General features: G+C 41.1%; 1 protein-coding gene across 2 annotated transcripts in view; it reads right to left on the reverse strand.

Annotated features, from left to right (window-relative positions):
- LOC142397001 (myosin light chain kinase, smooth muscle-like) overlaps positions 1 to 15017 on the reverse strand; it is a 124058-nt gene that overhangs the window by 47538 nt on the left and 61503 nt on the right. For both annotated transcript variants that reach the window (XM_075480390.1, XM_075480389.1), the window contains exon 18: positions 987 to 1103. In XM_075480390.1, coding sequence (XP_075336505.1) covers positions 987 to 1103 — 117 coding nt within the window. The remainder of the gene's footprint in view (positions 1 to 986; positions 1104 to 15017) is intronic.

A 15017-nucleotide genomic window follows, 5' to 3' on the forward strand; every position in this document is an offset into this window, starting at 1 on the left:
ACGTCAGGGCCCGGGACCTCCAGGAGCCCAAACATCAGGGCCCGGGGCCTCCATTAGCCCAAACATCAGGGCCCGGGATCTCCAGGAGCCCAAACATCAGGACCTTGGGCCTCCAGGAGCCCAACATCAGGGCCCGGGACCTCCAGGTGCCCAAACATCAGGGCCCGGGGCCTCCAGGAGCCCAAACATCAGGGCCCAGGGCCTCCAGGAGCCTCCGGGAGCCCAAACATCAGGGCCTGGGGCCTCCAGGAGCCTCCGGGAGCCCAAACGTCAGGGCCCGGGACCTCCAGGAGCCCAAACATCAGGGCCCGGGGCCTCCAGGAGCCCAAACATCAGGGCCCGGGGCCTCCAAGAGCCCAAACATCAGGGCCCGGGACCTCCAGGAGCCCAAACATCTGGGCCCGGGGCCTCCAGGAGCCCAAACATCAGGGCCCGGGGCCTCCAGGAGCCCAAACATCAGGGCCCGGGATCTCCAGGAGCCCAAACATCAGGGCCTTGGGCCTCCAGGAGCCCAAACATCAGGGCCCGGGGCCTCCAGGAGCCCAAACATCAGGGCCCGGGGCCTCCAGGAGCCCAAACATCAGGGCCCGGGACCTCCAGGAGCCCAAAAATCACGTCTTTTCTTTTATTAAAACCAAACAAACAACCAGCTGTTTTCCAGTCAGTCTGGACTGAAACGATCTGATTCCAGGAAGCAGATCTGAGATAAACAGTTTGTTTGTGTTCATTTAGTCTAATTACAGGAAGCTGTGAGCAGAGGAGGCTCCTGGAAAATCCTGGAGAATCTTGGGAATTCAAAGGTGGGTTCTCTGCTCTGAGTTCTCTGCACAGATTCCATACTCTGAGCTGTTCTCAGATCAGCAGATATGCTGTTTCTTACAAACACACAGATAATCTCTTCTGTCCCCACCAGCCCAGCAGAATGAAACTAAATGGATGTGTTACACAGTGCAGGTGCAGGGAAGATGTGACAGTTTGGTTCTTACCGTCCACCAGAACCATACAGGAACACTCGGCTCTGCCCGCTGAGCTCTCAGCTCTGCATTTATACTGGCCTTCGTCCTCTGGGAGAGCTTTATCTATGGTCAGAGAGAGGAGGCCTCCTGCAACACAACAACACACAGTTAGCACTCAGTTAGCACACAGTTAGCACATAGCTAGCACACAGTTAGCACTCAGTTAACACCAAGTTAGCACTCAGTTAACACACAGTTAACAAACAGTTAGCAAAAAATTAGCACACAGCTAGCATACAGCTAGCACACAGTTAGCAAGCGGTTAGCACTCATTAGCACACAGTTATCACACAGTTTTTACACAGTTAGCACAAAGTTAGCACACAGCTAGCATACAGCTAGCACACAGTTAGCACTCAGTTAGCACATAGTTATCACACAGTTAGCACAAAATTAGCACACAGCTAGCACACAGTTAGCACTCAGTTAGCACATAGTTATCACACAGTTAGCACAAAGTTAGCACACAGCTAGCATACAGCTAGCACACAGTTAGCACTCAGTTATCACACAGTTAGCACAAAGTTAGCACACAGCTAGCATACAGCTAGCACACAGTTAGCACATAGTTATCACACGGTTAGCACAAAATTAGCACACAGCTAGCATACAGCTAGCACACAGTTAGCACTCAGTTAGCACATAGTTATCACACGGTTAGCACAAATTAGCACACAGCTAGCATACAGCTAGCACACAGTTAGCACTCAGTTAGCACATAGTTATCACACAGCTAGCATACAGCTAGCACACAGTTAGCACTGAGTTAGCACATAGTTATCATACAGTTAGCACAAAGTTAGCACACAGCTAGCATACAGCTAGCACTCAGCACATAGTTATCACACAGTTAGCACAAAATTAGCACACAGCTAGCATACAGCTAGCACACAGTTAGCACTCAGTTAGCACACAGCTAGCACACAGTTAGCAAGCAGTTAGGCCAAGGCAAGGCAATTTTATTTATAGAGCACAATTCATACACAGGGCAATTCAAAGTGCTTTACAGCTACATAAAATCACAAGAAGGCAATAAAACCATTCAAAAGGAATAAAAAAAATAAAAGAAAGAAATTAAAAAAGAAAGAAATTTAAAACCCATTAAAATAATCATTAATTAATTTAAAAGTGAAGAGTGCAGATAAAATACTTTCAGGTGTCATATGCACAGCTAAATAGAACTGTTTTCAGCCTGGATTTAAACATTGTCAGAGTTGAGGCCTGTCTCACATCTTCTGGAAGACTGTTTCAGATTTTAGGAGCATAAAACTGAAACGCAGCCTCACCTTGTTTAGTCCTGACTCTGGGCCCCAGCAGGAGACCCCTCCCTGAGGTTCTCAGAGCCCGAGTTGGTTCATATGGCTCTAACATGTCAGAGATGTACTTTGGCGCTTGACCATGAAGAGACTTGTACACAAGCAGAGCTGTTTTAAAGTCTATTCTCTGAGCGACAGGAAGCCAGTGCAGAGACCTGAGCACTGGACTAATATGGTCGTATTTCCTGGTTCTAGTCAGGACTCGAGCAGCAGCGTTCTGGATGTACTGCAGCTGTCTTACAGCCCGTTTAGAGCCCAGTGGGCAGGCCGTTACAGTAGTCTAACCTGCTGGAGACAAACGCATGGATCAGTCTCTCTAAGTCTGCTTTAGACACTATTCCTTTGATTCTGGCAATGTTTTTTAGATGGTAAAAAGCTGCTGATGTTACAGATTTAATGTGGCTGTTAAAGTTCAGGTCTGAGTCCAATATTACCCCGAGATTTCTAACTTGATAGTTAGGTTTTAGAGAGAGAGTCTCAAGGTGACTGATAACACTTTCTCTTTGTTTCTGTGGGCCACAGACAATGATTTCAGTTTTGTCTGAGTTTAGCTGGAGGAAATTGTTTTGTCTCCACACACTGATCTGTTCGATGCAGCGACACAGTGTATCTACAGGCCCGTGTTCTCCTGCCGTCAGTGACACGTAGATCTGAGTGTCATCTGCATAGCTGTGGTAGGACACATTATAGCTGCGTATTAGCTGGCCTAGTGGAAGCATGTACAGATTGAACAGCACGGGTCCCAGGATTGACCCCTGGGGAACCCCACAGGTCATAGCCATTTGGTCTGAGACACAGTTACCAATTTCAACAAAATATTTCCTGTCCTGGAGATAGGACTTGAACCAGTTTAAAGCACGACCAGAGATTCCCACCCAGTCTTCTAACCTCTGTAATAAGATCGCATGGTCAACTGTATCAAAGGCAGCACTCAGGTCCAGCAGAACTAAGACTGTGACTCTACTTGCATCTGTGTTCAGGCGGATGTCATTTGTCACCTTGATCAGAGCTGTCTCAGTGCTGTGGTGGGGCCTAAAGCCTGATTGGAAAGTATCAAAAGCATTGTTAGACAGGAGAAAGTCACTAAGCTGTTGGTATAAAACTTTTTCTAGCACTTTGCCTAAGAATGGCAGGTTTGATATGGGCCGGTAGTTGTTCAGTACTGTGGCATCAGATTGCTCTTCTTTAGAAGAGGCTTAATGACAGCAGTTTTTAAGGCCTTTGGAAATGTTCCAGTCTGGAGTGAGATGTTGACTAGATGAGCGAGTTGTGGTAACAAACTGCTCAGCACAGACTTTAGGAATCTAGTGGGCAACTCATCAAGGCAGCACGTTGATGAACTCAGACTGCAGATGGTCTCTGACTGTTTTGTCAGTAACAGGTGTGAAATGTGTCAGCTCTAAGTGTCTAGCTGGCTGCAGAGTAGTTATTTGTGTTGTGGAAATTATTGCATTTTTAATGCCTTGAACTTTGTCATTAAAGAATATTGCAAACTCATTACACTTAGCACAGAGTTATCACACAGTTAACACAAAGTTAGCACAAAGTTAGCACGCAGTTAGTACACAGTTAGCACTCAGCACAGTTATCACACAGTTAACACACAGTTAGAACAGCTAGCATACAGCTAGCACACAGTTAGCACTCAGTTAGCACACAGTTAGCACACAGCTAGCACACAGTTATAACAAAGTTAGCACAAAGTTAGCACACAGCTAGCATACAGCTAGCACACAGTTAGCACTCAGTTAGCACTCAGTTAGCACACAGTTAGCACACAGCTCGCACACAGTTAGCAAGCAGTTAGCACACAGTTAGCAAACAGTTAACACACAGCTAGCATACAATGCGTCCAATGTAAAACTGTGCAGACCGAAGAGCAGACCGAGCACTCCCCTGCTTCCGAGGAGCAAACACCGTAACAGGTGCAGCTATCGCTAGGTGGCTAGGGAGTGCTCGGTCTGCTCTTCGGTCTGCAGAGTTTTACATTGGATGCATTGATATCAAGGGAGGCAAAATAGCGCCAAGCGAAGTGAGGTATGACTTTTTCCATCGAGAACGATTTTGTGGTGCAAATGTATTACTCTGTTGAACGCATATTGTTATGAGAAGCAAAACGCTGTACCAGGTACAAAAACAGCCCTGAACCAGGAACAAAAACTGTCTGAAACCATCTTCAAAATCAGCCTGAATCATGTTCAAAACCAGCCTGAAACCATGTTCAAAACCAGCAATGAAATCAGGTTCAAAACCAGCCTGAAATCATGTTCAAAACCAGCCTGAAATCATGTTCAAAACCAGCCTGAAATCATGTTAAAAATCAGCCTGAAACATGTTAAAACCAGCCTGAAATCATGTTCAAAACCAGCCTGAAATCATGTTCAAAATCAGCCTGAAATCATGTTCAAAACCAGTCAGAAACCAAGTTCAAAATCAGCCCTAAACCAGGTCCAAAATAAGCCTGAAATTATGTTAAAAACCAGCCAGAAACCAGGTTCAAAATCAGCCCTAAACCAGGTCAAAAAACAGCCGTGAAACCAGGTTCAAAATCAGCCCTGAACAAGGTCCAAAAAAAGCCTGAAACCATGTTGAAAATCAGCCCTAAACCAGGTACAAAAACAGCCTGAAATCATGTTCAAAACCATTCTGAAATCATGTTAAAACCAGCCTGAAATCATGTTCAAAACCATTCTGAAATCATGTTAAAAACAGCCCTGAAATCATGTTCAAAACCATTCTGAAATCATGTTAAAACCAGCCTGAAATCATGTTCAAAACCAACCCTAAAAAAGGTCCAAAACAGCTTGAAACCTTGTTAAAAACAGTCTGTCACCATGTTCAAAATCAGCCCTGAACCAGGTCCAAAAACAGCCGTGAAACCAGGTTCAAAATCAGCCCTGAACCAGGTGCAAAAATTGTCTGAAACATGTTCAAAATCAGCCCTAAACCAGGTACAAAAAAAGCCTGAAATCATGTTAAAACCAGCCTGAAACCATGTTCAAAATAAGCCTAAAATCATGTTAAAAAAATCAGCCCTAAACCAGGTCCAAAATAAGCCTGAAATCATGTTAAAAGGAAGCTTGAAATCATGTTCAAACCAGCCCTAAAAAAGGTCCAAAACAGCCCGAAACCTTGTTAAAAACAGCCTGAAACCAGGTCAAAAACAGCCGTGAAACCAGTTTCAAAATCAGACTGAAATCATGTTAAAACCAGCCTGAAACCATGTTCAAAATAAACCTGAAATCATGTTAAAAATCAGCTTGAAATCATGTTCAAAACCAGCCTGAAACCTTGTTAAAAACAGCCTGAAACCAGGTCCAAAATAAGCCTGAAATCATGTTCAAAACCAGCCTGAAATCATGTTAAAACAGCCCTAAAAAAGGTCCAAAAACAGTCTGTCACCATGTTCAAAGTCAGCCCTAAACCAGGTGAAAAAACAGCCCTAAAATCATGTTCAAAATCAGCCTGAAATCATGTCAAAACCAGTCAGAAATCAAGTTCAAAATCAGCATTAAATCATGTTAAAAAATCAGCCTAAACCAGGTCCAAAATAAGCCTGAAATCATGTTCAAAATAAGCCTGAAATCATGTTCAAAACCAGCCAGAAACCAGGTTCAAAATCAGCCCTAAACCAGGTCAAAAAACAGCCGTCAAACCAGGTTAAAAATCAGCCCTGAACCAGGTCAAAAACTGTCTGAAACCATGATCAAAATCAGCCTGAAATCATGTTCAAAACAAGCCTGAAACCATGTTGAAAATAAGCCCTAAACCGGGTACAAAAACAACCGTGAAATCATGTTCAAAATCAGCCTGAAATCATGTTCAAAACCAGCTAGAAATCATGTTCAAAACCAGCCCTAAAAAAGGTCCAAAACAGCCTGAAACCTTGTTAAAAACAGTCTGTCACCATGTTCAAAATCAGCCCTTAACCAGGTCCAAAAACAGCCGTGAAACCAGGTTCAAAATCAGCCCTGAACAAAGTCCAAAAACTGCCTGAAACATGTTCAAAATAAGCCCTAAACCAGGTACAAAAAAGCCTGAAATCATGTCAAAAATAAGCCTGAAATCATGTTCAAAATAACCCCTGAAACAGGTCCAAAAACTGTCTGAAACCATGCTCAAAACCAGCCTGAAATCATGTTAAAATCAGCCTGAAATCATGTTCAAAATCAGCCTGAAATCATGTTAAAAATCAGCCCTTAACCAGGTCCAAAAACAGCCGTGAAACCAGGTTCAAAATCAGCCCTGAACCAGGTGCAAAAATTTTGTCTGAAACATGTTCAAAATCAGCCCTAAACCAGGTACAAAAAAAGCCTGAAATCATGTTAAAACCAGCCTGAAACCATGTTCAAAATAAGCCTAAAATCATGTTAAAAAAAGTCAACCCTAAACCAGGTCCAAAATAAGCCTGAAATCATGTTCAAACCAGCCTGAAACCATGCTCAAAACCAGACTGAAATCATGTTAAAACCAGCCTGAAATCATGTTCAAAATCAGCCTGAAATCATGTTCAAAACCAGCCAGAAACCAAGTTCGAAATCAGCCTAAAATCATGTTAAAAAACTCAGCCCTAAACCAGGTCCAAAATAAGCCTGAAATCATTTTCAAAACCACCCAGAAACCAGGTTCAAAATCAGCCCTAAACCAGGTCCAAAAACTGTCTGAAACCATGATTAAAATCAGCCCTAAACCGGGTTCAAAACAAGCCTGAAATCATGTTAAAAACAGCCTGAAACCATGTTCAAAATCAGCCCTAAACCAGGTACAAAAACAGCCCTGAAACCATGTTCAAAATCAGCCCTAAACCAGGTACAAAAACAACCTGAAATCATGTTCAAAACCAGCCTGAAACAGTGTTCAAAACCAGCAATGAAATCAGTTTCAAAACCAGCCTGAAATCATGTTCAAAACAAGCCTGAAACCAGGTCCAAAATAAGCCTGAAATCATGTTAAAATCAGCCTGAAATCATGTTCAAAACCAGCCCGAAACCAGGTTCAAAACCAGCCTGAAATCATGTTAAAACCAGCCTGAAATCATGTTTAAAATAAGCCTGAAATCATGTTCAAAACAACCGTGAAATCATTTTCAAAATCAGCCCTAAACCAGGTACAAAAAAAGCCCTGAAATCATGTTCAAAACCATTCTGAAACCATGTTGGAAACCAGCCTGAAACCATGTTCAAAATCAGCCCTGAACCAGGTTAAAAAAAAAACTGAAATCATCTTCAAAATCAGCCTGAAATCATGTTCAAAACCAGCCTGAAACAGTGTTCAAAACCAGCAATGAAATCAGTTTCAAAACCAGCCTGAAATCATGTTCAAAAGAAGCCTGAAACCAGGTCCAAAATAAGCCTGAAATCATGTTAAAACCAGCCTGAAATCATGTTCAAAACCAGCCTGAAACCATGTTCAAAACCAGCCTGAAATCATGTTAAAACCAGCCTGAAATCATGTTTAAAACAAGCCTGAAATCATGTTCAAAACCAGCCTGAAATCATATTAAAACTGGCCTGAAACCATGTTCAAAATCAGCCCTAAACCAGGTACAAAAACAGCCCTGAAATCATGTTCAAAACCAGCCTGAAATCATGTTCAAAAGAAGCCTGAAACCAGGTCCAAAATAAGCCTGAAATCATGTTAAAACCAGCCTGAAATCATGTTCAAAACCAGCCTGAAACCATGTTAAAACCAATCTGAAATCATGTTCAAAAAATCAGCCCTAAACCAGGTCAAAAAACAGCCGTGAAACCATGTTCAAAATCAGCCCTGAACCAGGTCCAAAAAAACCCTGAAATAATGTTCAAAACCAGCCTGAAATCAAGTACAAAACCAGCCTGAAATAATTTTCAAAACCACCCAGAAACCAGGTTCAAAATCAGCCCTAAACCAGGTTCAAAACAAGCTTGAAATCATGTTAAAACCAGCCTGAATCCATGTTCAAAATCAGCCCTAAACCGGGTACAAAAACAACCGTGAAATAATTTTCTAAATCAGCCCTAAACCAGGTCCAAAATAAGCCTGAAATCATGTTAAAATCAGCTTGAAATCATGTTCAAAACCAGCCTAAAACCATGTTAAAAACAGCCTGAAACCAGGTCCAAAATAAGCCTGAAATCATGTTCAAAATCAGCCCTGAACCAGGTAAAAAAAACAACCTGAAATAATGTTCAAAAACTGTCTGAAACCATGCTCAAAACCAGCCTGAAATCATGTTAAAATCAGCCTGAAATCATGTTCAAAATCAGCCTGAAATCATGCTCAAAACCAGCCTGAAATCATGTTAAAACCAGCCTGAAACCATGTTCAAAATATGCCCTAAACCAGGTGAAAAAACAGCCGTGAAACCAGGTTGAAAATCAGCCCTGAACCAGGTCCAAAAACTGTCTGAAACCATGATAAAATTAGCCCTAAACCAGGTAAAAAAACAACCAGAAATCATGTTCAAAACCAGCCTGAAACAATGTTCAAAACCAGCCTGAAATCCTGTTAAAACCAGCCTGAAATCCTGTTAAAACCAGCCTGAAACCATGTTCAAAACAACCTGAAACCATGTTGGAAACCAGCCTGAAATCATATTCAAAACGAGCCTGAAACCATGTTCAAAACCAGCCTGAAATCATGTTAAAAAAACAGCCTGAAATCAAGTTCAAAACCAGCAATGAAAGCATGTTGGAAACCAGCCTGAAATCCTGTTACAACCAGCCTGAAATCATGTTGAAAACCAGCCCAAAAACGAGGTACAAAAAAAGCCTGAAGCCTTGTTAAAAACAGTCTGTCACCATGTTCAAAATCAGCCCTAAACCAGGCCAAAAAACAGCCATGAAAACATTTTCAAAATAAGCCCTAAACCAGATCTAAAAACAACCTGAAACCATGTTCAAAACCAGCACTAAAAAAGGTCCAAAACAGCAGTGAAACCAGGTCCAAAAACAACCTTAAATCATGTTCAAAACAAGCCTAAAATCATGTCAAAAAAACAGCCTGAAACCAGGTCCAAAACCAGCCTGAAATCATGTTACAACCAGCCTGAAATCATGTTCAAAACCAGCCAGAAACCAAGTTCAAAACCATCCTAAAATCATGTTAAATAAAATAGCCTGAAACCATGTTCAAAACCAGCCCTAAACCAGGTACAAAAACAGCCCTGAAATCATGTTAAAAATCAGCCTGAAACCATGTTCAAAACCAGCCTGAAACCATGTTGGAAACCAGCCTGAAATCATGTTCAAAACTAGCCTGAAACCATGTTCAAAACAAGCCTGAAATCATGTTAAAACAGCCTGAAACCATGTTCAAAACCAGCCTGAAATCATGTTAAAACCAGCCTGAAACCATCTTCAAAAACAGCCTGAAATCATGTTAAAACCAGCCTGAAATCATGTTAAAAATCAGCCTGAAATCATGTTCAAAACCAGCCAGAAACCAAGTTCAAAACCATCCTAAAATCATGTTAAAAAAATAGCCTGAAACAATGTTCAAAACCAGCCTGAAACCATGTTGTAAACCAGCAATGAAATCGTGTTCAAAATAAGCCTGAAATCATGTTCAAAACCAACAATGAAATCATGTTCAAAACCAGCAATGAAATCATGTTCAAAATCAACCTGAAATCATGTTCAAAACCAGTCCTAAACCAGGTACAAAAAAAAGCCTGAAATCATGTTAAAAACGAGCCTGAAACCATGTTCAACACCAGCCAGAAATCATGTTCAAAACCAGCCTGAAATCATGTTCAAAACCAGCCTGAAATCATGTTCAAAACCAGCCTGAAATCATGTCAAAAACTAGCCAGAAATCATGTTCACAACTAGCCTGAAACCATGTTCTAAAACAGCCTGAAATCATGTTGGAAACCAGCCTGAAATCATGTTCAAAACTACCCTGAAACCATGTTCAAAACCAGCCTGAAATCATGTTCGAAACCAGCCTGAAATCATGTTCAAAACCAGCAATGAAAACATGTTGGAGACCAGCCTGAAATCATGTTCAAAACCACCTGAAACCATGTTGGAAACCAGCCTGAAATAATATTCAAAACCAACCTGAAACCATGTTCAAAACCAGCTTGAAACCATGTTCAAAACCACCTGAAACAATGTTGGAAACGAGCCTGAAATCATATTCAAAACCAGCCTGAAACCGTGTTCAAAACAAGCCTGAAATCATATTAGAGATCAGCCTGAAACCATGTTCAAAACAAACCTGAAATCATGTTAGAGACCAGCCTGAAACCATGTTCAAAACCAGCCTGAAATCATGTTCGAAACCAGCCTAAAATCATGTTCGAAACAAGCCTGAAATCATGTTAAAACCAGCCTGAAACCATCTTCAAAACAGCCTGAAATCATGTTAAAACCAGCTTTAAATCATGTTCAAAACTACCCTGAAACCATGTTCAAAACCAGCCTGAAATCATGTTCGAAACCAGCCTGAAATCATGTTCAAAACCAGCAATGAAAGCATGTTGGAGACCAGCCTGAAATAATGTTCAAAACCAGACTAAAACCATGTTCAAAACCACCTGAAACCATGTTGGAAACCAGCCTGAAACCATGTTCAAAACCAGCTTAAAACCATGTTCAAAACCACCTGAAATCATGTTGGAAACCAACCTGAAACCATGTTCAAAACAAACCTGAAATCATGTTATAGACCAGCCTGAAACCATGTTCAAAACCAGCCTGAAATAATGTTTAAAACCATCCTGAAATCATGTCCAAAACTAACCAGAATTCATGTTCAAAACCAGCCTGAAATCATGTTTAAAACCAGCCTGAAATCATGGTCAAAACCACCCCTAAACCAGGTCCAAAAACAACCAGAAACCATGTTAGAAACTAGCCTGTAATCATATTCAAAACCAGCCTGAAACCATGTTCAAAACAAGCCTGAAATCATGTTAGAGACCGGCCTGAAATCAATTTAAAATCAGCCTGAAATCATGTTCAAAACCAGCCTGAAACCATGTTCAAAACCATCCTGAAACCATGTTCAAAACAGGCAATGAAAGCATGTTGGAAACCAGCCTGAAATCATGTTCAAAACCAGCCTGAAATCATATTAAAAACCAGCCTGAAATCATGTTCAAAACTACCCTGAAACCATGTTCAAAAACAGCCTGAAACCATGTTCAAAACAACCTGAAACCATGTTCAAAACCAGCAATGAAAACATGTTGGAGACCAGCCTGAAATCATGTTCAAAACCAGCAATGAAACCATGTTGGAAACCAGCCTGAAATCATATTCAAAACCAGCCTGAAACCATGTTCAAAACCAGCTTGAAACCATGTTCAAAACCACCTGAAACAATGTTGGAAACGAGCCTGAAATCATATTCAAAACCAGCCTGAAACCGTATTCAAAACAAGCCTGAAATCATATTAGAGATCAGCCTGAAACCATGTTCAAAACAAACCTGAAATCATGTTAGAGACCAGCCTGAAACCATGTTCAAAACCAGCCTGAAATCATGTTCGAAACCAGCCTGAAACCATGTTCAAAACAAGCCTGAAATCATGTTAAAACCAGCTTTAAATCATGTTCAAAACTACCCTGAAACCATGTTCAAAACCAGCCTGAAATCATGTTCGAAACCAGCCTGAAATCATGTTAAAAAACAGCAATGAAAGCATGTTGGAGACCAGCCTGAAATCATGTTCAAAACCAGACTAAAACCATGTTCAAAACCACCTGAAACCATGTTGGAAACCAGCCTGAAACCATGTTCAAAACCAGCTTGAAACCATGTTCAAAACCACCTGAAATCATGTTGGAAACCAGCCTGAAACCATGTTCAAAACAAACCTGAAATCATGTTATAGACCAGCCTGAAACGATGTTCAAAACCAGCCTGAAATCATGTCCAAAACAAGCCTGAAACCATGGTCAAAACCAGCCTGAAATCATGTTCAAAACTACCCTGAAACCATGTTCAAAACCAGCCTGAAATCATGTTCGAAACCAACCTGAAATCATGTTCAAAACCAGCAATGAAAACATGTTGGAGACCAGCCTGAAATCATGTTCAAAACCACCTGAAACCATGTTGGAAACCAGCCTGAAATCATATTCAAAACCAGCCTGAAACCGTGTTCAAAACAAGCCTGAAATCATATTAGAGATCAGCCTGAAACCATGTTCAAAACAAACCTGAAATCATGTTAGAGACCAGCCTGAAACCATGTTCAAAACCAGCCTGAAATCATGTTCGAAAACAGCCTGAAACCATGTTCAAAACAAGCCTGAAATCATGTTAAAACCAGCTTTAAATCATGTTCAAAACTACCCTGAAACCATGTTCAAAACCAGCCTGAAATCATGTTCGAAACCAGCCTGAAATCATGTTCAAAACCAGCAATGAAAGCATGTTGGAGACCAGCCTGAAACCATGTTCAAAACCAGCTTGAAACCATGTTCAAAACCACCTGAAATCATGTTGGAAACCAGCCTGAAACCATGTTCAAAACAAACCTGAAATCATGTTATAGACCAGCCTGAAACGATGTTGAAAACAACCCTGAAATCATGTCCAAAACTAACCAGAATTCATGTTCAAAACCAGCCTGAAATCAAGTTCAAAACCAGCAATGAAATCATGTTGAACACCAGCCTGAAATCATGTTCAAAACCAGCCTGAAACCATGTTCAAAACCAGCCTGAAACCATGTTCAAAACCAGCAATGAAAGCATGTTGGAAACCAGCCTGAAATCATGTTCAAAACTAGCCTGAAACCATGTTCAAAACCAGCCTGAAATCATGTTCAAAACAAGCCTGAAACCATGTTCAAAACCAGCCTGAAATCATGTTCAAAACCAGCCTGAAACCATGTTCAAAACAACCTGAAACCGTGTTGGAAACCAGCCTGAAATCATATTCAAAACCAAGCTGAAACCATGTTCAAAACCATCCTGAAACCATGTTCAAAACCAGCCTGAAATCATGTTAAAAAACCAGCCTGAAACCTAATTCAAAACCAGCCTTAAATCATGTTCGAAACCAGCCTGAAATCAAGTTCAAAACCAGCAATGAAATCATGTTGAATACCAGCCTGAAATCATGTTCAAAACCAGCCTGAAACCATGTTCAAAACCAGCCTGAAACCATGTTCAAAACCAGCAATGAAAGCATGTTGGAAACCAGCCTGAAACCATGTTCAAAAACCAGCCTGAAACCATCTTCAAAAACAGCCTGAAATCATGTTAAAACCAGCCTGAAACCATGTTCAAAACCAGCTTGAAACCATGTTCAAAACCACCTGAAATCATGTTGGAAACCAGCCTGAAACCATGTTAAAAACAAACCTGAAATCATGTTATAGACCAGCCTGAAACCATGTTCAAAACCAGCCTGAAACCATGTTCAAAACCAGCCTGAAATAATGTTTAAAACCATCCTGAAATCATGTCCAAAACTAACCAGAATTCAAAACAGGCAATGAAAGCATGTTGGAAACCAGCCTGAAACCATGTTCAAAACCAGCCTGAAACCATGTTCAAAACCAGCTTGAAACCATGTTCAAAACCACCTGAAACAATGTTGGAAACGAGCCTGAAATCATATTCAAAACCAGCCTGAAACCATGTTCAAAACAAACCTGAAATCATGTTAGAGACCAGCCTGAAACCATGTTCAAAACCAGCCTGAAATCATGTTCGAAACCAGCCTGAAACCATGTTCAAAACAAGCCTGAAATCATGTTAGAGACCAGCCTGAAACCATCTTCAAAAACAGCCTGAAATCATGTTAAAACCAGCTTTAAATCGTGTTCAAAACTACCCTGAAACCATGTTCAAAACCAGCCTGAAATCATGTTCGAAACCAGCCTGAAATCATGTTCAAAACCAGCAATGAAAGCATGTTGGAGACCAGCCTGAAATCATCTTCAAAACCAGACTAAAACCATGTTCAAAACCACCTGAAACCATGATGGAAACCAGCCTGAAACCATGTTCAAAACCAGCTTGAAACCATGTTGGAAACCAGCCTGAAACCATGTTCAAAACAAACCTGAAATCATGTTATAGACCAGCCTGAAACGATGTTCAAAACCAGCCTGAAATCATGTCCAAAACTAACCAGAATTCATGTTCAAAACCAGCCTGAAATCATGTTTAAAACCAGCCTGAAATCATGGTCAAAACCACCCCTAAACCAGGTCCAAAAACAACCAGAAACCATGTTAGAAACTAGCCTGTAATCATATTCAAAACCAGCCTGAAACCATGTTCAAAACAAGCCTGAAATCATGTTAGAGACCGGCCTGAAATCAATTTAAAATCATCCTGAAATCATGTTCAAAACCAGCCTGAAACCATGTTCAAAACCATCCTGAAACCATGTTCAAAACCAGCAATGAAAGCATGTTGGAAACCAGCCTGAAATCATGTTCAAAACAAGCCTGAAACCATGTTCAAAACCAGCCTGAAATCATGTTCAAAACCAGCCTGAAATCATGGTAGACACCGGCCTGAAATCATGTTCAAAACCAGCCTGAAATCATGTTAAAACCAGCCTGAAAACCATGTTCAAAAACAGCCTGAAACCAAGTTCAAAACCAGCCTGAAATCATGTTTAAAACCAGCCTGAAACCATGTTCAAAACCAGCAATGAAACCATGTTGGAAACCAGCCTGAAACCATCTTCAAAACCAGCCTGAAACCATGTTCAAAACAATCTGAAACCA

The sequence above is a fragment of the Odontesthes bonariensis genome, chromosome 12 (assembly GCF_027942865.1).
Source record: "Odontesthes bonariensis isolate fOdoBon6 chromosome 12, fOdoBon6.hap1, whole genome shotgun sequence".
NCBI lineage: Eukaryota > Metazoa > Chordata > Actinopteri > Atheriniformes > Atherinopsidae > Odontesthes > Odontesthes bonariensis.